The 25,059-nt window shown below is 48.7% G+C and overlaps 1 protein-coding gene across 3 annotated transcripts in view; it reads left to right on the top strand.

Annotated features, from left to right (window-relative positions):
• DOP1B (DOP1 leucine zipper like protein B) overlaps positions 1-25,059 on the top strand; it is a 1,145,257-nt gene that overhangs the window by 763,272 nt on the left and 356,926 nt on the right. For all 3 annotated transcript variants that reach the window (XM_069636119.1, XM_069636117.1, XM_069636118.1), the window contains exons 25-26: positions 16,178-16,282; positions 16,389-16,455. In XM_069636119.1, coding sequence (XP_069492220.1) covers positions 16,178-16,282; positions 16,389-16,455 — 172 coding nt within the window. The remainder of the gene's footprint in view (positions 1-16,177; positions 16,283-16,388; positions 16,456-25,059) is intronic.

Genomic DNA, 25,059 nt, shown 5'->3' with positions numbered 1-25,059 from the left:
GAAAGTAGGGAATGCACGAAAATGTACTACCTGCATGAACACATACACAATCCAAACAAACTTGGACATCATTGTCATGGCCTTCTGTAGTCCAGGCTTAGGAGTGGTACGAACCAACCACCCCCTCTAGGGTTTTGGCGCCTGCAAGTTCGGGACTTACACAGGCATCCGCAACCCCAGCGGGGAAAGAGGTTAGGGAACGTTGCTTGGATAGGTACGGGAAGTAGGAACACCGGGTAGAGGGTACAGGGTTCAAAATTGCATAGGATTCCGGGTGATTAGGCGGAAAAAAACATACCAAATTGAATCACACATACATCCATGCATTAGTGCACCCCCCAGCAAGCCTATGCAGAGCAGTTTGAAAGAAAAACAACAAGACACTTAGCTCTGGTTTTGAGTGCTGGCCTCCTGCCTGCGCACTCTCGGGTCCGGTTACAGGAGCACTGCAATGCTGCAAAGAGAGCCACAGTCAACAACCTGTACGTGCCAATTACACAAAAACACACCACCAAACATGCCCCATAGCAACAAACTACTCTACAAACAGACAATCTGGTGTAGATGCTTCGTACCCATACATAACATTACCCCTGTGACGGGTCATACACAGTCAATGCAGTAAGTCATCCGCCGGTGGGTGCGTGGCAAATGGAACACCAATGTGTCACAATTCACACAACATGCAATGTTCCCTGGGTAAGCAGACAGACCCATATAGCAAGCCATGACTTCAGAGCAAGTTGCGTACCACCATGACCGAAACAAAGTTGGCAGTGCATTTATCATAAAGTACATGGAAATGAAATGCACTGCACCCGAGTATGTCCCTTGCTGTATGTCCCTCTGAGCTGCCCCTTTCCATGTCTCGGAAGCCTATATGGTTGATACAAGTGCCTCAATGGACCTTGGTGTACCGGAGGGCATGTGCCACTGCCCCTGCAAGTGTCCCAGACAACCTTACAATCAACAGCCATCAGTCCACCAACACATCTGAGCTGCATTGTGTGCTTCAACACCAATATTCGTCCAAGCTCACCCTCAGTGCTGTGACTAAGCCTGCATGTGCAACTCGCCTGGTGCAAGCTTTGCTGTGTTGTGGCCCCCCTGTGCTGCTCACCTTGCCTGGAGTTCCTTGGAACACGTCAGCAGTTCTAGGATGTAGGTCTGCAATCCCTGTGCCTCTGCTTGTGCACACATGTGCATGTGGGCACCAACAAACGTGTCCAGAATTCTGTCGTCCAATGGGCCATGTCTGCTGGCAAAGGTGCTCTGGAGGCTCATCCCCCTGCAGAAAGGGCATGAAACACATGATTAATGCTTCAAAGTCATCTGTGTGTGTCTCTTCAGGCATCTCATTACTTGACCATGTCAGAGAGTCACAGCATAAATCACACCATCAGTCCGTCTTTCACATCCAAAGTGTGTAACACTATCTACAGCATGAATTGCAACAAGCACGTGTACAGTAAAGATAAGAAACATACTACACAATACATAGCAATGAATGTACACATTAATCATGAAACACCCCATCTAGCAAAAGCTGAACAGTGGACAATAACACCAAAATCATCCCCACTAGGGGTGTAAACACAAGTCACACAGCACCAGACATGCCACAGATATGACAGTCCAAGGCCCTTGTGTAAAAGTCTGTGACACCGAACCATCCTTGCGAGCCCATGGATAAGGGAGGCAGGAGTGGCATATGTGAGTCAACGACCCCAAGCAGCAAACACATACACAAGACAAGCCTGACGGGCCCAGCTGGAACAGACAGTGGATGCCTTCAAAAGCCACAAAGCACCGCACCGTCACATGAAAGCACAATAGATGGGCAATTTTAAACTATAGTAACTATTAACTAATTACACTAACTATGGAAAACCTACATTACCTAATTAAACTAACTATCAAACAGAAACTTAACTAACTAAACTAAAAGAAAAATCAAAAATGGCCACATACGACCCGGGGGGGAGGGGAGGAACCCAGGAGGGGGGAGGTACAGGGTGCTGCTCAACATCCACATGCGATGATGCTGAGCCAAAAAAAAAACCTCCATGGGCTCAACGCCTGCACAGCCCGACCTATGTGGGAGATAGATGGTCGTCCGAGTCTGGCTCATCCTGTAAAGGAGGACGTGGCACAGTAGCCTGGCCACGCCTAGCCGCAGCTTGCCCCTCGTCGGCAGCAAGTCTGCCGGACGGGTGAGCCTGGTTGTGTGGCGATGTGACGTAGGTCTGCATGCAGAACCTCACGTGATACACGTGCTTCCTCTTGCAAGGTAGCACGTGTAACACGGAGTTCCTCCTGCAAGGCCTGGCTGGACAACCGCTGCACCTTCCGGCAAGCCTGTAGCTCAGCCGAGATGGTACGCTCAAGCTGTGAAAACCTCTCCACTGCCTGCTGCCTCTGGGACATCATAAGGACACCCAGAGTGGATCTGAGGGAAGCATACTCCTCCCTCAGGGCATCCATGTGCGCCTCTGCGTGAGCAGCAATTGCTTGACGCAGAGACGACATTTCAGCCTGGCGTGCCCTGTCTGAGGCCGCCATGCCCAGCCTGAGCGAGTGGACTGTGCCGCCTGCTGCTGGAGAAGCACCTGCCTAGCAGGGGGAGCACAGATCGGGCCACACGCTCCATGCTCTCAGCGATGTTCTCCATTGCTGCCCCCTGCCGTTCTGAATTGGCAGTCATGTTTTGCTCCCACTCAGTATACTGCGGTTGCGCGCGGCGACCGCATTGCCGGGCTTGACCCCTGCGGGACCCAAGGACCGGGGGTCCTCGCTGTGTTGGCACCGCCCGCGGCTGCACGACTACATGCCCCCATCGACGTGATATCCCAGGCACATCAGTGACTGGTGTGGAGGGTGACCCTGCGTCCCGATCCGCCACGGGCGGAGGAACCAAGACTGTCTGATCCCTCAGTGCAGGTGTCGCAGACAGAGGAGTGTCCACATCAGAATCACTCACCCCTGACACATGGACTTGATGCTCATCCAACTCAACATGGACGTCAGTCGTCATCAAGGCTGGACTCATAGGCAGCCAGAGACAAGATGGACTGTAGCACTTGGGGGTTTTCGTGGCCTACCACCCCATGACCCCCACTAGTGCCGGGTTGATGTAGCGGTACCAACCCTGTGTCTGGCATGACAACACCATCCTCCGCCTCCATTGCGTCATCACCTGAAAAATAGAGAGAAAAAAGGTCACTACACATGTCAGAAGCACACAACACACACACACACCGACAGCAAACGCATCAGGCAGACATGTGACACACAACATATAACCTGCCTTGCATGCTGGGTCAACTTTGAATTGCTTCTGTGATCAGACCTGTTGAAAGGTGGCAGTTTCCATGGAAGTGGGTTTATGCAGTGCAGAAAATGTGTACGCCACTCACTACCTACATGTACAAGGACTCCATGGTGTGTGCCAGGAAATGTGAAGGCATTGCAATGTCAAATTCAGACATCACGTGCATTGTGCATTCAATGTGTACCATATCTAGAAGCCAAGCACCCCTCCACCCCAGTACCAAAGCAGGGATGCCTAGCATGGTATACACCTGTGTATTGACAGGCAGTGTTGACTGGCATCAACAGCTGAATGTGATTCAAGTGACAACACTGCAAATGATGCAGGGACAGTAAGCATGACACATGATGAAAACTCTGGATTCCGCCCATGTGTGAAGAAGACACAACAACAGTTGGACAGATTCATTGGCCATTGAACAGGCTGAGGCCTGTGAGCCACACAGATTGTCAGACCCTAAACATGTGTGCAACGCAGGACTGAGCCACAGTTGACATGCGAAGGCTGATGAGATGGCAGGCAATGTATGTAACCAAGGACTTGTATTACAGTGATCATCCAGTCAAGGACACATAGGGGCATGCGTGCAATGCACATGGAGCATGAATGGGCACTCATGTCCCTGCGGGAGATCGGACCTATGCACAGTACAAGTGAGATACCCTGCATCAAGTACTAAAGCTGTACCACACGGCATATGTTTGGCAGATTGTACGCTGGAAGTTAGCATCTACACAGAACGCATGAACAAGAAAGTACACATTGGCAAGATTGAAGAACACCAGTGCAAAGGTGGAACTGGGGTGCAGAGTGGCGGAGGAGGGGCAAGGGAGCATGCCTACATGGAGTCCCCGCATGCAGGCAGAGGAGACATGCATGACGGAAGCATTGCATTACTTACACATCAGAACCATGTACACGTCACATGTAGCGGCAATCATGCACAACACATCCCACAAGTGAAACACACACGTCCTCAACAAACACGCATCAACACTCACTGGACTGGGCATCAAAGTCCAGCATCTCTCCCACTCCTTCGACCAATTCAGGTGGTATGAACTCCGCAACGAGTGCCTCATGCGGAGTGAGCACTTCCTCCTCTGGTGCAGGCCCACCGCCAGTCACCAGAGTCAAGTTGTAATTAGAGGCACGCTTCGCCTTAGTGCTGCGTTTGATGTCATTCCAACGCTTTTTGCACTCTTGCGCCGTGCGCACCTCATGGCCGAATGAACTGACATGTTCCGCAACATGCTTCCAGTGGTTGTCACGTTGGGCAGCCGTAGTCTGACTATTGGCACCCACTAGCATGTCACGGCTGTGGCCCGCACGTAGTCCACGAGGAAGTCCAGTTCCTGCTTACAGAAAGGCTTCTTCCTCGACGTGCAGGAGGTCGTGGCTGTGTGTGGGGTCCCAGCCTGTGCTGCAGGTGCAACCTTCCTCCTCTTGGACTGTGGCGCAGACCCTGGCTGGCTAATGCCGCCCTGACCAGTATGGCCAGTGGGTTCGGTGGATTGAGCCAAGGGAGTGGCAGGTGGAGGGATGACCAAAGGCCTGACTTGTGTCAGTGGCAGCTGGGTGCCCACTAATGGACCCTGCGCAGCAACACCAGCTGTGGCAGGGTCATTGACCGCAACTTCCTGGTTGGCAGACTCACAACCGGGGTGCTGTTGGGTGCATCTGCCCCTGCACTTGCCAACACCCGGCTGTTCGGGGCAGCAGATGACATGACTGCCCCAGGGACACGTGTCTTGGTCTGAGCAGCCCGACCTGCCCCTATGGTTTCCCCCCTGGCCTGTTGGAGATCTACCAAGGGCTCTTCAAGTGCCAACGCAGCCTGCGCTGGCAGACCCCGAGCCTGGGTGGCGGTGTCCACAGCTGCACCTGCAGCTACCACTACCCTTCGGCCCGTGGCAGTCGATGGAACGGACTGCCGGGTCACACGGGCGCCAGTGCCAGATGCAGAAGCTGCATCCCCCGGAACCACTGGGGGTGGTGGCATGACTGCACCGACACATGGCACAACATTGTGCTCAAGTGGCGCACCCCTGCCTCTTCCCCCTCTGTGGCCGCCCTGGACACCCTGGAGTCCCCCTACTCCCTGGTCACCACGTCCCCGACTACGCCCGCCACAAGGACGACGCCCAGCTGAGGCGCCCCTCACCTTTGGTGTCCTCCCAACCATGGCACAGATGTAGTAGTGCCGGCACAGATGGAGTGGTGCCAATGGGAGGTGTACACCACAAATGACCTGGGCAATTGGGGTGAAGGGGGTGGGAAGCAAGATGTTAACAGCCCCCCTGCACCTGCAAGGCTGTATGTGACCCCGGTGATGTAGTGACGGGTCACGCAATGCTCAGGCACCCCAAAACTGCAGTAAAACCGTGCACGCAACCCTGCAGCCTACGTGCGTGGATTCAACCTCCCGCAGTACGCGGTGGCACCCAGTAACATGAATAACGCGTAAGTGTGGGACACGCAGGCTACTATGACACTGAAAATGGGTGCGATACACAGGGGCACCCGCAGTGGGAAAAAGAGCGTGTGCGACTCACCGTCTGACTAGCGCGATGCAGAAAAACACGCGTACCCAATACCCCCGCCAAAAGAAGAGATACGTCCTTGATAGCTGTGAAGTTGTGATGGCGCGCGAAACAACAGGAAGCAGCAACACACGTCGGTCTCCACGAAAGGCACGTACAGCGAACTGCTGGGCCCGCTCACCTTTAACCCGTGCTGAGGGAAACGCACGCGCGCGTCATGTCACTTACGCACATGGGCCCTTTCCTCGTATTACACGCGGACATGCAGTTTTCCACGCGCGCTGAAATGCCCATGCACGCCTGTGCGCGTCACGTCACAGGTGCGCTTGCGCTTGAGGGGCCTTCTGTCCAATGAAATTGCGTATGCGTGCAGACGCGCTTACGCGCTAAGGGCCTTTCCTCGAATTACACGCTGACGTGCCGAATTTTCACGTGCCAAATCACTCCGTATCAAGCTGGCCACGCATAAGCACACGGAAGACCATGCTCCTGCCCAGAAGGCCGAACTACTGCCCCCACAGAGCCCCGAGCACGCTCCCACCTGCCATCTGCTGCTGCCTGACTGCCTGCTGCCCACGTGCCCTGCCATTTGCTGCCTGCACATCAGCCAGGGGTGCTGTTGCTGTGACCACCCCTGCTGGAACCGAAGACTCCCGGCTGGGATTCCATCGCTCCGCAGCCCAGCCCCAGGACCCAGTTGCCCACCCACTCCTGCCTCTGGGGTTGTCATGTCGGGCACTGCAACATCTGGCACCACTGACAACCCCCGGCCATAGAGGCAGAGGGGCACCAGCTTCAGTGCCACCGAAGTTGGTGTCCTGGTGGAGCAAGTCCTGGGGCAGTATGATGCCCTCTTCGGAAGTTCCCGCGCCGACAAGGAAGGACGGACTCAGATCTGGACTGATATCGTGACTGCCATCAACGCGGAGGGGGTGGCAGTCCGCGACTTCCAACATGTCAGGAAGCGCTGGGAGGACTTCAGGTCCAGGACCCTGAACAAGGCCCGGCGCCTCTTGAAGGCAGCGGATGCCAAGGGGCGCCGGGGCCACTTGTCAGAAGAGCAGATGAGGGTCCTGGAACGCATATCCCCAGCGCTCCACGTCCAGGTCCTTGAGAGGCAGACCCGTCTGGAGTCGAGCGGTAAGTGTACATGCATCCTGATTGTGAGCTGTGCGTGTGGTGATGTTTCAGTAGTGTGCAGGTTGCACATCTGTTTGTATGGGGTCGAGTATGGGTGGGGGTGTACAGGGCTGAGGGGCTAACGCATGCGAGGGCTGTAATGTGTGAGACATGGATGGTGCTTGTGTGTGTAGGCTTGCATGCCAAATGCAGTAATGTGGGCACACATGTTTGGATGAATGTGTATGTAAGTAGACATGTCCGTGATGTCACGCATGTATGTTATTTTCAGCTGCATGTATCAGCACTGTGTACATGTGCATTTGTGTGTATTTGACAAGGGTGCAACAGTGATGCAACATGGATGCATGTGACAGCGGGATGTGGAAGCCTGATTGGCAGATGTGACATGGATGCCCATCTGAACACTGCGACACTTGGCAGAGGTGTACACATGCATGCAAGTGTGGTGGTGTGTGTACATGTGTGGTGCACTTCCTGTGTTGCATGTGATGTCTGGCTCAGCTTTGCCTGCTCATGCTGTTGTATGTGTATGGATGGTGCTGGCAGTTGCGATATGTCTGTGGTATGGCTCATGTGTGCGAGTTGATATGACATGTGTGTTGGGGATTGTGATGGCATGTCTGAGGTTTGCCAATGCCACTCATGTACAACTGTCATGTGTGTATGTGTCCATTGTACAGTGCCCTGATGTCTGTGTTCTATTTCTCCCTGTCTGCAGCGTCAACTGATGAAGAGGGCGGAGAAGGTGCTGTGGAGCACAGCGGCGGGGATCCCACCGCCAGCCGGAGACGCAAGGCCCGGCTCCCCTCCCATGTTGTCATCTCGTCGGGGAGTGAGGAGTCCGGTGCCGCTTCCCAGGCCGCAGCTGCCGGGGGGAGGTCCAAGAGGCGGAGGTTGGAGTTGGACTCCTCGGCAGCAGAAGGGGCAGCTGGGACCCCACAGGGCCCAACGGGGGAAGATGGCACGGAGTCATCCAGGTTGGTGGGGGGTTTGGTGGAGGAGGAGGCCGTGCAAGCAACAGAGACGGGGTCTGGAGGTGGGGATCCCACTGGTGCTAGTGGTGCCGTGCAGGACCAGGGACAGGAGGCAGCACAGGCCGCCGCGGAGGTGCCTGTGTGCAATCCTGTCCCTGATCCTGTCCCTGCATCATCTTGCACCAGCAGGGATGCCTACGTCCAGACCCGTTTTCAGGCAGGGGATGAGCAAATGACAACTGGCCTTCCTCTGCCTGCGGACGTGGTTATCCGGGTTGAGCCTGTCCTGACTGGTGTGGCGTTGCGTCAACGGGCCATGCGAGGTGACCTGCAGTCTTTTCATGAGGAGACTGCACATCATCTCGAATGGCTCGTTGACCACGTCCGCCTGCTGGGACAGGTCACCCAGGCCGGATTCCTCCGTTTGATGGGGCTTGCTACGACCCCCTCCTCAACTGAACCCCCTACGCGCCAGTCGTCCTCCGTGCCATCTTCCCACCCATCAGTCACCTGGGTGCCCTGTGGAGCTGCCTCTGACGGTGCGGCCAGGCTGGTGGAGGAGGCATCCCTGCCACAGTCGGGAGTCGGACGTCCAGCAGGGGTGGCCACATCAACGACTGCACCCCAGCCGGCGGAGGATGTGCAGGCAGCAGGAGGCAGTGCACGGGCAGAGGCACAGCAGCAGCAGAAACGTGGTGGGAGCCATGAAGGCTCGGGGCCTTCAACATCGGAGGGGCAGGCATCGGCCGGAGGGCAGGGGGACCCAGGACAGAGAGTCTTCCGTGTGGCAGCGGTTGGGCCACGCCATAGATGCGGAGCGGCAGCGGGCGGAAGAGGCACGGCTCACAATGGTCAGGGCGGAGAACTCTATGCGGAGGGCCCTGAGGCGGGTCGAGTGCCTCGAGGCAATCCGCAGAGGGTTGGAGGTGGACACGTCGACGGCCCTGCGGACCCTCGGGGACATGGAGGACGACCGCCTCCGGGACATTGAGCAGGAGTTCGATGATGCCCTGGCCCGGGACATCCAAAAGTGAGCCGTCAGACTAGCCCGCTGCCCTTGTACATAGTTATGTAGGTAGTGTTAGGTTTCCTTTGTTTTTTGATTTATTTTGTACCTTTTGGACATTGGCCACATTTTTGTATATAGTTCATTTTATTAGTTAGTGTTGTTAGATAGGTTTCATTTCTTTTGTTGGAATAATGGACCCTGGCTTGTTAGTCTGTACATAGTTCACTGTTGGATTTTATTTTTCTTTCACAATTTACCCATGGAGCAATGGCTTTCTATTATTATTTCCCATTGGATTTTCTTTTGTGGACAGTGACTTTGGACACCATTACTTTGGATTATGATTTTTGGTTTTGCTTTTTTTCACGGACATGCTTCTTTTCATTTTTGTAAATTCCCATTTCTGTTTCTTTATTTTTGAATCTATTTATGTTTCCTTTAATACATATTTTTTTATCGAACTTCAATGTGTAGTATCATCTGATTGGTTTCATGCATATCATGATATGGGTTTTGAGATTCACTGACACCCATTGGGTGTATGTGAGGGACATGCGTTTGTTTCGAAACTTGCAATTGGTGTTCTGTCATGTAATTGCCATTTCTGAGTGGGTGGATGCAATACTCGGGTGGGTGTTTTGCATTTGGAGGCTGACCATAGGGACCAGGGATCTAGATTGTGATGACATGTTGGCTGGGGAACATGAGTTGGGGCCTGCTGGCAGGTGCCCCACAGTGCTGGGGGGTGGGGGTGGTGGGGACATGAGTTGGACATTGGTGGGGCCTGCTGGCAGGTGCCCCACAGTGCTGGGGGGTGGAGGTGGTGGGGACATGAGTTGGACATGGGTGGGGGCCTGCTGGCAGGTGCCCCACAGTGCTGGGGGGTGGAGGTGGTGGGGACATGAGTTGGACATGGGTGGGGGCCTGGTGGAGGCTACCCCTGCACTGCTGGGGGGTGGGGTGGTGAGGGCCTGGTGGAGGCTGCCCCTGCACTGCTGGGGGGTGGGGGTGGTGGGAGACATGGGTGGGGGCCTGGTGGAGGGTGCCCCTGCACTGCTGGGGGGTGGGGGTGGTGGGGAACATGAGTTGGACATGGGTGGGGGCCTGCTGGCAGGTGCCCCACAGTGCTGGGGGGTGGGTGTGGTGGGAGACATGGGTGGGGGCCTGGTGGAGGCTGCTCCTGCACTGCTGGGGGATGGGGGTGGTGGGGAACATGAGTTGGACATGGGTGGGGGCCTGCTGGCAGGTGCCCCACAGTGCTGGGGGCTGGGGGTGGTGGGAGACATGGGTGGGGGCCTGGTGGAGGGTGCCCCTGCACTGCTGGGGGGTGGGGGTGGTGGGGACATGAGTTGGTGGGCAGTTGTGCAAGTTGACATGTGGGTTGGCTGGGGGGCATGGCCATGGTGGATGGGGTGCCTGCAGGACATGTGCAGGGTAGGCCCCTGTGGTGTGAGCCACCTGCAGGGGCCGTGGAGGGTGTAGAGGGAACACCTGGGAGGACCCACACTTGCAATTCACGTGTGGTGCTCCCGGCGCACCCCTGTAATACACGTACCCTGATGGAATCGCGTGTGATACTTTCAGCGCACCCCTGACATGCACGTACCCTGCTGACTTCGCGTGTGTGACTTCCCACGCACCCCTGGAATACACGTACCCTGCTGATATCGCGTGTGAAACTTTCCGCGCACCCCGAAATACACGTAGCCAGGACATGCGCGTTTGGGACTTCCCGCGCACCCCTGATATACACGTACCCTGCTGACTTCGCGTGTGTGACTTCCCACACACCCCTGGAATACACGTACCCTGCTGATATCGCGTGTGAAACTTTCCGCGCACCCCGAAGTACACGTAGCCAGGACATTCGCGTGTGGAACTTCCCGCGCACCCCTGATATACACGTACCCTGCTGATTTCACGTGTGAAAATTCCCGCGCACCCCTGATGTACACGTACCCTGATGGAATCGCATGTGGAAGTTCAAGCGCACCCCTGTAATACACGTACCCTGCTGAAATCGCGTGTGGAAGTTCAGGCGCACCCCTGGAATACACGTACCCTGCTGAAATCGCGTGTGGAACTTCCCGCGCACCCCGAAATACACGTAGCCTGGACATTCGCGTATGGAACTTCCCACGTACCCTGCTGAATTCACGTGTGAAAATTCCCGCGCACCCCTTATGTACACGTACCCTGATGGAATCGCGTGTGGAAGTTCAAGCGCACCCCTGTAATACACGTACCCTGCTGAAATCGCGTGTGGAAGTTCAGGCGCACCCCTGGAATACACGTACCCTGCTGAAATCGCGTGTGGAACTTCCCGCGCACCCTGAAATACACGTAGCCTGGACATTCGCGTGTGGAAATTCCCGCACACCCCTGGAATACACGTACCCTGCTGATATCGCATGTGAAACTTCCCGCGCACCCGGAAATACACGTAGCCTGAACATTCGCATGTGGAACTTCCCGCGCACCCCTGGAATACACGTACCCTGCTGAATTCACGTGTGAAAATTCCCACGCACCCCTGATGTACCTGTACCCTGATGGAATCGCGTGTGGAACTTCCCGCGCACCCCTGAAATACACGTACCCTGATGGAATTGCGTGTGAAACTTCCCGCGCACCCCTGAAATGCACGTACCCAGCTGAAATGACGTGAGGTACTTCCCGCGCACCCCAGTGATACACGTAGCCCGCTTGCCGTGCTGGTACAGGGTTAGCGCAGCCCTTTGCGCTGGATTGGGGATTTTGATGGCTTTTTCCTGCGCGAGAGGCGTTCTTGGGGGCGTAACTGGCGCTGCTGCAGGGTCGCTGCGCCACTGTGCGCCACGGCTGCTTTTGGTAGCTGGAATCCATGAATACGCTGTGCGCGGAAATGGGTTTTGGCGCACGCGGCTGGCGCAGGGATTCGCACGCGCACACTGTGCGCCAGCCGCGTGCGCCACTTATGCGCTGAATTCTATGAATTACCCCTTTAGTGTTTAAAGTGGAATATGTATGCAAAGGAAAATCAGTGTCGTAACATAAAGAATTAATGTGGCTGAGTCAGCTCTCCTTCCCATATTGGACAGCACAGAGTAAGGCGGTCCCCGTACACAGGATGACACACTCTGTCTCAAAACAAAGGCAGCTCACAAATGTGGATCGAGGCCCGCTTGGCCTTCCACATTAAAGTCACTTATTCCAGCTTTCAAAAGTTCTTTCACAATTCAACAACAGTTCACATAGGTCTCCCTCATTTGGGCTCAGACCTTTCAATCACAGTACTTGCAGTGGTTCCCTTCCCCAAGCTTAATTCACATTCTTTAGGGTTTCCCTTCTCCTAATTTATTACTTTCAGTTTCCCTCAGTCAGGCTTGGACCTTTTCCTGATGTCGAAGATTTTTGAATGTGTGAGGCTTTTACTATAGACCTTTGCAGGACCACTTCGACTTTCCCTTCAGCTCAGACTCTTGTTTGTTTTTCCCCAGTGTCTCTTGGTCTGGGTAGTTCAGTATCACAAGCACAAAAGTTCAACCTTCACCTTTTCGCCCCCCTTTTGTCGGGGTTATTCCTGATCATTACACCTTTTTAGAGTTCATTCACTTTGTCGCTTTATAAAAAAACATTTCACCTTGCGCTGAGACTTTAGAGGGGGCTACTTTCTTTCTCCAGACCGCTCCCCTACTTTGTGTCACTGGCTTCACAGTTATCAGTAATTTAAAATCCCCCCCAGGTCTGCCTTCCTTCGCGTCTCATCCACATGCGTGCAACCTTCATTTGTGAGATATACTGTTGCACCTTCAATCTTTCCTTAACACACACCAGCCTTTCATGTTGCTCGCCAACTCACTGGCTGTGTGCATTCCTTGTTTAAAGATGTAAAGGCAGGCGCTCTGTTACGAGTCTTTAGCTTCTCCTCCTAACGCACGTTTTCATGACTTCATCAATCTTCAGGGAGGCTGAGTTACTTTGTTTTTTCAGGCAGGTCTGCATTTGTGTTTCAGGTGTGACAAGTTAATTAGCTCTGAGGATTCTGGTACTTGTATTTTTCACATTTGATTTTGCTGGCAGGTGACTGGAAACAACTCCCTCCATAGCACAAATCTTCCCCTTGATGGGGGAGGGGGAAAGCCATGGTTGTGGCTCTCCAATGTAAGGCATGATGGCCCTGCTGCACTGCCTTTCCCGGGATTTCTGTAACAATGTTTAAAGATGTAAAGGCAGGCGCTCTGTTACCAGTCTTTAGCTTCTCCTCTTAACGCACGTTTTCATGACTTCATCAATCTTCAGGGAGGCTGAGTTACTTTGTTTTTTCAGGCAGGTCTGCATTTCTGTTTCATCTGGTTCATGCCTTACATTGCCTTACCGGGACATGTCCAATGAGATATGTAAGGGTTTCCGTCTTTACCGCCCTCTTCCTTGGGCCCAGTGTTTTTGTAGAAAAGGGGGCGGGGATTGGGACCTTGGAGGATCCTATAAAATAGAATGGGTCATGGGTACGGAAAAGGGGGGAATACCGCATCTCACCATAGGTTGCTTCAACCCCACTCCCTGCAGACCCCTCACCCAGGTGATCCTCCCACACTGGTCCACCACCAGGGTCTGGATCCAAAAGTGACGGCCGTGCCCTGGCCACCTGAGACACAGATCATGTGAGACACCTTTTGGTTTCTCACAGCACTCACGTCGCTAAATTGGCCACCAGAACTATGAGATCTAATGACCTCTCTTCATTATAACACCATGGCATGTGTAAGGAGTGGGACTTATGGCCAGTGTACTGAATACTTTAAGGTCAGCTCAGGGGTTCGACAGGGCTGCATATTGGCTCCCCTACAGTTTTCTCTTTATATCAAATGTTTTAATACAGTCAGGCACTGTTATTCCTATATTGGGAAACAATAAACTACCTGTCCTGGCCTATGCAGATGATATTGTCCTCATAGCACATACTCCACAAGCGCCCCAGGTTCTGATTACGGCCTATTCAGATTTTATGGTGCAACGTGATCTATTGGTTAATGCAGGGAAATCGGCTGTGATGGTCTGCCAACCTGGATCAAGGAAAATTAAGTTTTCAACCATGTTTAGTCACCAGAAAATGATTCCCCATATACATGAATATGATTATTTTGGTATACGTTTTTGCCATTAAACTGGTGCCACTCATATCTCTAAACAGGTAACTCGCTTTAATCATGTATTTCCATGTTATGGAAGTTAAGCAATGTCTAGGTGGAAATGTCTAGGTGTGTTCTAGTCTAGCCTTTTGTGATCCTTTTCAAATTAACATTTGGAGATGTGCTGTTGATATTGATTATTGGCTAAATTGGTATCACTAAATTATGAATTTCACTGTTTCTTTAGTATCATGATGCTTGTTGATGTATCCTTTTATTTCATTGTTATGCTATGTAATAAATACCATGTCATGTAATTTTTCCTTCTCTTTTTACTGTTTTTTGGATTAATGCGTTTTATCCAAAGTAAATTTAAATGAACTGATAATGCAATGACAGTCGGGTATCCAATCACTAGAGACGATCCTGGGGTTGAGGGACATCTGGGCTAGGGAGAGAACGGCCCACACTCGACGATTTCGAAAATCACAGCCCTTTGTGAGCCTTTTTCTGAATCTTCAAATAAAAACCCTTGAACTGTATTTGAGAGTTGGTGTGTTCTGGAGGCCATCTGTGACAACATGCAATATGTATTTGGATGCATTTGAAACAGGAAGAGGCACTATGTATTACGGAGTGGTGGAATATGGTTTAATTAAAAAGACATAAAGTGTACATATGGGATGTTTTGGGAATGGGGTATAACTTTTAGAAAAATTAAGAAGAGGTGGGAAACTAAGGAGAATAGAATCATTAACAGATTAAAAGGTCAATTTTAGCAAGGTCATCAGAATGAATAGTTTGCAGAAGGAGGAATACTTTGGGGAGCAACGCTGTATATAATATGTTGTACCTGTTTTTTTTAAGAAGGAAAATGTTTTCCATAAAAAAAAAGAATCTCCCTAGAATCTCCCAAAACAGCTCCATCCAATGCTCGATATGTTGAACACATCCGTTCGAACTCCCACAAATTCTGTCCCCCAATGTTTTGCGCACTTTGATTGTGCATGAATCTCACATTTTATGAAAAAATGCCTGTGCATTTTCATATCTCATTTTATTGGAGTCGGGTTCTCAGTTTTAGAGTCTGGGTGGTTTTCAACCGCTCGGATTATAGCATGAGGGTGGTGCTGCTGATTGAGAAGGCTTTGGAGTGGTCCTCTTGTATTGTTCATAAGTAAGGGTGGTTCTGGGAGTTTCTCTCTACCGGCCTATATCCCGGGTCCACAGCGAAGAGGTCATCCGCTTAGGTGCCACTGTCACTAAGGATGTCCTCCTGTCTTCTGCATCTCTGATTGCACTGTTGAAGATGACAATCTCATAGCCCAACAAACGGACGGAGTGCAAGCTCTCACACTGTGGAGTGAACAAGGTCTTAAGCCACGTCGCACTGATATCTGAGATCCATATAGAGAATAGGGCCCCACTAAAGATGGTTGCTGCACTTCACTAGGAGTAGGGAATGCTGTGTAATGCAGTCGAAACTGCTGGCATGCTCTCCAACTCACTAGGAGATGTGGCACAACCCTCCTGGAATAAATGTGGGTCCACTGCTCAAGGAGGAGAGTGCTGGCCCAAAACAGTGAGCATGGTAGGGGGGAGGTGAGTGGCCATTTCCCTGAGGGGCACAGTGGATTCCCTGTGCTCCCGGCACATCCACACACCAGCAGCGAGCTGCCCGGGACAGCACAGGCAGCACCACTGTGGCAGGAGCACCAAAGGCAGACTGGCATGGTGACCTTGAGCAGTTCCCGGTTGGGCCCGAAATTGTAGCTGCCAACTGGAAGCCCCAACAATTTCGGCCAAGAACTTTGAACAGTCTCTTTAAATTTCAACTTTTTTGCATTGTGAATATGAAACCACAATAATTTGCTGATTGCGAAGGAGTGCCTTCACATATATAGCCTATTGCTTTTGTTATGTAGGCTGTTTTCCTTGGACCGTTGTATGAATCAGGCTTAAGGTTTGAAACTGGACTGGTTTGCCCTAAGCACCTGGAAATACAGTGTTGAGAATGTGCAAAATTATATGTAATGGTAAGAAATATTTGCATCTCTCGTTGACAGGCTGACAGTCCAAGCTCTGCAGGAGAACTTTCCACCCTTATTGGGTTTACTTAAGGAGTCTGTTGCCTTGAACCTGGCTCCACCTGGGTATTTCCTGCTGCTCAGGTAGGACACAGTTGTCTGAAGCTGGGTTTGTGCAGGTTTTAGTAGATGTTGATGTAAGCAGTGATGCATGAAAAAAATTCCCTGTCTGAATTTTGTTTCCAAACAGCATACTGAATGACTTTGTAACACGTACCCCTAGCCCGGAAAACAAGAAGGATCAGAAAGATCTTCAGGTATGATGATCTCTTCATTCCATGTATGCCCTATGAATACTCGAAATGTGTGTGATGTGCTAAAATCATAAGATACACACACTCATCAAAGTATTTTGTGCACCTTTTAAACTTTCCTTGTTGATCAGACTCATGAGTGTCCTCATAGGGATTAGATGTCAAATGTCCAGATCCAGCAAGACTCCTTTCTGTAGAAGCTGCTTCTTCGAAGTGCAGTGAATCACTGATTGCCATCCCAGCCGTTACTTGGACAACATGCTGTCTGCTACAAGAGGAGCCAATTTGTGCACCTAAGGCTATTCAACTACCATCTCTACTCTAATGGATCCAGGCATATGCTTACCTATTTCATCTATTGGGTCACTCGTTGTATTGTTTATTTTTTAAATGTGTGCTTTCACAGAGTCTTCGTTTCTAATAGACCCTTCTCTCCCACATATTTCTAATCTTATACTTTATATACATGTACCCCCCCCCGGATTTCAAATCTCCACACATCCACTATTAGAAAATGTCCCCATTTAGCAACCAATGTGCCGCAGAGCACAAATGCGCAAATCCTGGATGTTTATATAAAGAGCAGCTCTTATTCCTGTACCTTTGTTTTTTTTGTCCTGCCCACTCTAGAATACGTTGTGAACTGGTTTCTGTATACACACATTATTGCAGTGTTGCCGCCAGAGGTTTCAAGGTTTAAACCCTGCATGGAATGTAAGCACTAGACATCTGTGTCTGACATGAACAGGCACTGGCAGGTGCCTATGCTCTGACCTGGTCACTAATGCCTGGACATTGGTTGACAATGAACCCTAAAGCTGCCGTTTTGTTTGGTGCATGGCCAAGGTGTTTTGCTATGCCGAGCAGACCTGCAAGAGGCAGCTGTTCTTGGCCACCTCACATTCAGTGCTGATCTAAGACCGTTGTCCTATGAGAGGAGCTGGCCAGGGAAAAGGTAAAGTGGCCTCAGTTGTGGAGGGATTCATCCTCCTTCATGCTCAAGCCCTATTCCAGAAAATTGTAATTTTGGGCCATAATCAAGAGGTTTATGCTCATGTGCCAGGAAGAGGAAGTCTTCTCTGTCCAGCATCCCTTATATCCCTTCCGTGTCTGTGGTTCAGTGGACTAATGCATACACTGTGGATCTGTGTTTGACCTTATGATCACAGAGTTGATGCAGGTCCACTCAGCCTTTCTTCTTTCTGAAGTTGATGAGTACCATTGAGTTGGGTATCTATACACATTATTTTCTCGGTCTACAAAGCCAAGATACCACTAAGGGAGTGAACATGCCTGCTACAAATGCACATGTTGTGTTAGGTTCCCTCTGCCCCCTCTACTCTAGCTGAGTGAGAGTTATTTGACCGGTCATACAAAGCCCCAGGCTTAATGCACAAACTCCTTTGCTTCACTGGATCGTGATGATCTCCCAAGATTACAAAGGTTTACTATTCCAAGTTTGGTCTAAATGTCCATTGTGCCCGTTTCCCCACACCTGGCTACATTATATCTGACATTATGTCGTATGCCTCCAAAGTCGGTGCTGAGTTTCAGCTCTTCAGTCATTTTTTACAGTGATGCTTTCTGGTTGCATATACACTCTTTGGTTGTAGAAAAAACTGCACACTAGTGATTGCTGATCTCCAAGAAGCAGGCTTAAAAGAGGATATTGGTGAGCATTCTGACCCTCACCCTTCCAATCTTTGAGGCATTTGGTGGTGCAGAACCCCTGAAGGATTTTGTACCTAGTAGCGCGCCTTGGGTGACAGTGATGTAGTGGGTGTTTTTAAAGGTCATCAAGATGTCTGTAGCTTTCAGAGCTCCCCTGAGCTGAACGACTGTGTGCCCCTGTCTTGACACCTTTGAGTTTGCCTCATTTAACAATTTATTAAATTTTTGTCCCGTTGCCTTTCCTCCATATTTATGGCGGTCCATCCTATGAGACCCAAGCCTTTTCCACAGCAAAGTCCTACATATTTGAATTTGAGTGCAAAGTAAGTGTACACTGTGCTCTAGGACCTTGAAGTGTCTCATGTGCTAGATGGAATTACCAATAAGGATCTCAGACCCAAATAACCAGACAGACTCAAAGAATATAACAAAGTACTATTTTATTATCAGTTCAAACTAAAGCAGGGCAATCTGGCAAACAACAAACTGTAGTCCACGCACGCATGCTTCAATTTTGATTACACACATTTTTATACCTCCATGTATGTCTGCTGTTAGCAAACTGTAAAACCTATTGAAGGGACGGATTGGTTAAGGGAACATATATACATATATATCGTATTAGTAATATTACTAGATGCACCTTATCTAGTAGGCACACCTCAGACCACCTTTAAATACATATACAGATTATAGCAGAACAGCAGTGCGTTGGCCTGTGCAACATTATATAGCGTGTTTCTACATAGACCCGCTGATTGGCATTCTCTCCCAGCCTTGGCCTTTCAGCTTATTAGCAGCACATAATAGAAACGAAATTCAGGTGCAGAGAGCATTGTTAGACTACTACCCACTTGCCCAAATAATTCATCTCTCATCGGTGAGGCCTTCTTCTTTATAGCTGACCTTGCAGCTTGTTCTTTGTTCTGGGACTTTTAAGGGAGTGTAGGTACACCATTATTTTCATCTAGAGCTTAATGAGTAGCCCTTGTTTTCCACTTCTGAATCATGTTTGAGGAGACCACGATTTTGTCCATTTGGACCTTTTATTTACTGCTATTTGATTAATTAAGCTGGGTGTCATTACTCTTCTTGGCCTCTTGAGACATGCTCACTCCACCTTGCATATGCTTTTCGCATCTTTGGTTGTCCAATACTTGGCACTTGCAGATGTTTTTCTTCTTTGCTTAATCTAAGCGAACTATGTCTCACGTACATGGCTTTTCCTCTTGACTCCCTGAGTGCCTTGCAATTATTCCTTCCTAAGGCAGCCTCCATCCCAGGCCAATAGACTCCCCTTTTTTGTTCATCACACAAAGCTGTTTTTCCGGCATCTCCAGAGACTGTAGTCCTGGTCTATCTCTGAGGTAGCTCGATTGGTTTCAACATGAGTCCGACGTCCATCTTTCCATCATGGCCGCCTTAGTCACGTTATATTTTCTTCTGCAGCAAGCCTCTATATGTCTCAGATACCTTGCATTTCTGCGTATATACATACACTTCATCTCTACTCACTAATTTCTTTAGCGCATATGATTTCTTGGTATTTGATTATATGTTTCTCTTATTACTCCAGTTTTAATACTTCATTCTTTAAGTATTTGTATATTGTTTCAGTGCGTCTTTGTGTCTTTCCTTCATGACGCCACCCTGCCCACGTCCGATTTCCCTTATAGCTATTCAATGTCAGATGGTGTGTGCAGACATCCTTCCACCATTTCAGTGCGAGGGCACATTGGATACGGTTGTCTGAGTGCATATCGTCTCATACACTCGATGTGGTAGTGGGACAATACCTGGTGTCTCACATAGGGCTGTTCTCCTGTTGTTCCAATATGATGGAGGTGATGGGTTGGGAGCTAGGGATGACGTGTCCACCTGCTCCTCTACATTCCCCCCACTAGTTGAGTCCTCGACCACCTCCTCGTGGTTAATCTTTTTTATTTTCTCTTCACTTTGTGGGATCAATATCTTCATCACCCCCCTCAGGGGACCTGCATTCTTTATATGCTCATGCACACTTCAGGTCATATGGCAGCCCTCCCCAAAATATCCTTTGTTCCTGGGGGTGTCAGGACACTTCTTTTTATGTTCTCACCAGTGTGTTTTGCTTCAGAGGTGCACAGAAAATATTTCACAGCCCTAGCAAACGATATGAAGAAACCTTACACATCGAAGGACAATTATGCACACAAACACTCAGTCAAACTCTTCCCAGAAGCTTTCTGCCTAGCTGCTGTTATGACCTCCATTTTAAGCCTTTGACAAATGTGTGATGGCATTTTCCAGAACTTTCTGTTGACAGTTCGTATGGGCCACCTGCTGGAGTGACCCGTGGTAAGCCCAAAAGGCAAAACACTTCCTTTTCTCATGAAAGCACGAAAACTGCTGCATAACTTTTCTTCAGCTTTGTAAGATTCTCTCACAACGTTATCAGGTACAAGCTGGCACCTTCTTCAAAACAGTCCTTGAAGCAATGCAGAGGCGAGAAAACCTATGTGCCAGTGGAATGTTGGCTGCAAAGAAATAATACAAACCATGTTACGGGTTCACATCAAAATGCAGCTTTCACTGAAAGCTAAAGAAAATGTGCAGATTTCACTGTTGGCCTGAAGAAAAATGTCCATTATGGCTCTGGGAGCACCCAAAAGGCACTGTGCAGGAGCCATGCTTTAATTAAAAGCATTACAGGGTGTTGCTCTCATTTTGCATGTGTTCACCAGTTTCAGCATCTATATTGATCATTATCTTCATCCAAATAGCTTTCTTAGCTGTCTTCTTGCATTGTGCTATAATGATCCTTAAAAGACAGAATCCTAGCAATACCAATACTAGTATCGCTCCAAGTAGCTTGAATGCATTCGCCAGCCAAGTTGGAATCCATGAAATCCTCCATTGTTGTATACAAGATTGCCAGCATAGATATTGCTTCTGTCAGGGTTCCATTTTCTCCATCATGGGCAGGGATGAATGGGCAGCATGAAGGCCCGATCTTGGCGCACACGCCTCCTTACATTTCTGCAGTTAAGTCCAGGACATACCTGTTCTGGAGAGTCATACGCCCGATGGCCCTCAGTTCTTCCTTGATTGCACTAAATCCTTTTATTGTTGCATTAATCATTTGTAACAGCTCCCATCTGGTGATTTGTAACCACTTGGCATTTACTGTAGCCTGGAGTCCTGGCATATATATAGATGTAGATATCATTGCCATCTTGCTGAATAATGTATGCTCCGCTGGAATATCGTTGGAGGCTGCTATTGATTTTCCCAAGAAATAGTTGTCCACCTTCAGTCGATGGAGGTTGAGCGACCTCTTCTTTCTCTGGTATTCATTTATTTTTGGGAACTCTTCAATATGAAGGTCAGTTTGGGGAATCACTAATGCAGGAACATTTATGACCACGATGGAACATATTCCTCCCCAATTCTTGGGTAACTGCATATAACCTCTCAATACACAAGTCCAATATCGATCCATTAGCACGGCAGTTCCTCCATTCATTCCTGGTACTTCCATTATCTGTTTACATCCTTTATTTTCTCCAACTAGCACCAGGCCTTTGTTCCTGAAGCATATTGTCACATTATTGGTTTTATGGACACCGGTCCTGCTTCATTGTCAACCTATGTTAGAAGCTTAGAATACCTGTCCCATGACTTTAGGCATATCATTTACTATTTGCACTATGCTTACTGGTTCCTTCTTCAATAGTCGTGCAGTGCAAGATAACATTCCTTCTTCCCATCCTGTACTTCGTCCATCTACCAATAGCTGAAGTCTTTCCCAGCATCCGGGTGCTCCTGCTTTTTCTAGTATGTCTGAACATTCCAGCCTTTTCACTTCAACAACCTTCACTTGTTCTCCAGTCAAGGATGAACATATAAGCATCTTGCTCGTCCAGCCTATAACTTTTTCCATTTTTTGTGTTTTCACATAAGCATCTTCATATGGAAATGTATTTCTTGATCGCCATCGTAGGGATGCTCATCTTCCTTCAATTGTTAAATGTTAAAGGTATTTGTACCGCGCACCGTCACCAACGGAATTGGTCCCCAGGTGCTCTGGCGGATCTGTAAATAAGGTGGGATGGGTTAGTAAGGTGAAGAGGGAGTAGGATAGTGAGAGGAGTGGTGTTCTGTTGGCAGCTTCAGCTCGGTATACACCAGATACTGAGCTTTGGTGTGGGTATTGGATCGGTGTCAGTCCGCGTGTGCTGTTGCTCCGGCTTATGTGTTGTTGCAGTGTTGTGAAGTGCGTGTGGCTTGTTGTGCGAGAGATGGTTGTGTGAGTTTTTTGAGTGAGATAAGTATGAAGAGTTTGAGCTTATATTGGTTAGTGGGTTACCTGACCTTTAGCATGCTAACATTCACAGTTCTATCCAAGTCTGGACATGCTAGTAATCACGATTCTATCTAAGTCTGGACATGCTAATATTCAAAGTCCTATCTAGATGTGACGCAGGCTAATATTCACAACTCTATCCAGGTGTGGACATGCTAATATTCACAATACTATCTAAGTGTGGCCATGCTAACATTCATGTTTCACCTGAGTGTGGGCATGCTAATTGTCCTCTTGTTGTGCATGCTGCTATATAGCTGAGGCACTTTGAATCTTATGCAGGTATTTTTCTGTCTACCTGTGGTGGTCCCCAGGGGTCTAACCTCTCACCCTGGCTTTTTAACCAATACCTTGCAACTCTCGCTTATCTCATTGCCATTTTCTGCTCCCACTTTCAGTGCTATGCTGACGACACTCAACACATTTTTAGGTTTACCTCGGCCACCTCCTCTCCTTCTGTCATCTCTGATTGATATGATAGTTTATTTATATAGCGCCTATACACAATGTGTTTCAAAGCGCTTCAAGGCAAGGGAGGGAACAAGGGAAAATACAACAACATTCTTACAGGCCATGAACAGTAAGGATATGAAATTAACTATCGTACTCGGCCTGACAACATTTCAGATAGTGCAAGAGCTAAGACATAGATGGTGGGAAGGAAATGGAAACAGACAGGCGACTACCGTATTAGGCCTGACGACATTTCTGGCAGAGCCAGAGAAAAACAAAAGGTGAGGGAGAGGGGTGCAGAAAGGGAGGGGGGGAACAAAACAAGCAACTATCGTACTAGGTATGAAGATTACTCAGAAACGAGAAATTAGTAGTTGAAAAACCAGTTGTTGGTTTTATTTAAATGATCGCCCTTGCTTATTACACGTGTTTCGGCTTTAGAACCAGCCTTTCTCAAATCAGGGCATTGTTGTCACTATTTTGTTATCAAATTCACAAAACCATAGTTACAAAAACATTGTTTGGATTTCACAATTTTGTTATCGGATCATTTCAAAACAAAACAGAAATGAGTTTTAGATATCATGTCACAGAGAAAAGGGGTGGGGCAAGGAGGTGGATTCAAGGGTTCAGTAAAAAGAAAATTATTTTCAATTATATTCATTGACAACATAACATTAAACATAGACCAATGTGTACCACATATTAGAAAAAACGGTTTTTGAAATGCACAGAGGTTAGAGAAGAAACAATAAACATAAGTGTAGAAGAAATAAAATAAAATAATAAAGAGACAAAAAGATATAAACAGAGTTAGTTTTAGGGTATTGGAATATGGGTTTTATTTGTGTCAACACATTAATTCACTAATCTCAAATCATATGGATCAAATGTGGTTACCTTAATAGATTCCAGTTCCCTGTTAGGGAGATTCGGCTGAGTTTCAAACAGTCGATGGGTTCGATCCCTTCAAAATTAAATTATATTATTTTTAATATCTCACAAATGGTTCACTGTTTCGGTACATTCTAAATCTATATTCTAATGCACCCGTTTGCTAATAAGCCTAATATCGTAATTGTTAGCAATTGTAGTACAAATTGTATATTTAGTGGGTCAATATGTTTTCGTATTGGCGCTGCTGGGGCCAATAACAGGTGATCTTAAATTCTACTTGTTTACTAGATAATTAGTGCTTTCGCTCAGTCCTCATTTTATTCATGTAAACGCAAAATAAATCTGATGCACCAATACGTGAGTACTTAAAAAGGTACGTTCTCTATAGTTCATTGACAATCCCTTAACTTCGTTGATCCCTTACCTTCGTTCTACTAGTAAATGCATTCAATCGCGCGCTGCCGTTTCCTTGGAACGCCGGACGCCATTGAATCAGTTAAATAATTTGTTTGCTTGTGGCGTCAAGGTTGCCGACTCACCAGAGTCCCTTGTTAGTGTCTATTATTATTGCACTACAGGTGCCCCATGATGTGTGTAGACTCATGCGTGCCTGACCTTTGCTATGGGTTGTTCAGTGGACTGATCTCTATACAAGTCCTTTCTTTATTTTTGTTATTTTTTAGCCAGGTCCTAACACACTCTCCTTAACTTCATAATATGATGGCGTGAGTCCAAATATGTGACTCGTTACCTACTGGTAATTAATCGATTTAGCTATGCTGATATTATCCATTGGGTGCGGGCAATTTAGATATTAGCGTTCAGTAGTTGTGACCTAATTTAATGACAGTGGATGATTTCCATGATAATACACTGATGTAAAGCAGGAAAATGTCTTAATCACACAACATGTACAATAGTGGATGGTTTTTTATAGAAATGACACCATTTCATTGTTGGAATTTAATCCGAGGACAGTCGAATTAAGTTTACAAATAATCTTTGCCTCGGCTTGTCTTAGTGCTTTTTCCTTATTCCCTTCTCTTTTACCCAATGTTATTTTCTGCAGTCCAATGAATTTAATTTCCAATTTGTTAGCCATTTGGTGATGTTTCTGCCAGTGACAGGAGAGCGGGAGCCTTGGATCCTGGCTTCCAATTTTCGCCAGATGCTCCCTGATTCTGGTTCTTAGTTCTCTTATCGTGCTACCAATGTATACCAATTTGCATGTACATATGATA

The sequence above is a fragment of the Ambystoma mexicanum genome, chromosome 7p (genome assembly GCF_040938575.1).
Source record: "Ambystoma mexicanum isolate Mex_15411 chromosome 7p, UKY_AmexF1_1, whole genome shotgun sequence".
In the NCBI taxonomy this organism is placed as follows: Eukaryota; Metazoa; Chordata; class Amphibia; order Caudata; family Ambystomatidae; genus Ambystoma; species Ambystoma mexicanum.
Note: the sequence above shows the minus strand (reverse complement) of the source record. Positions and strands in the feature narration are given on the sequence as shown.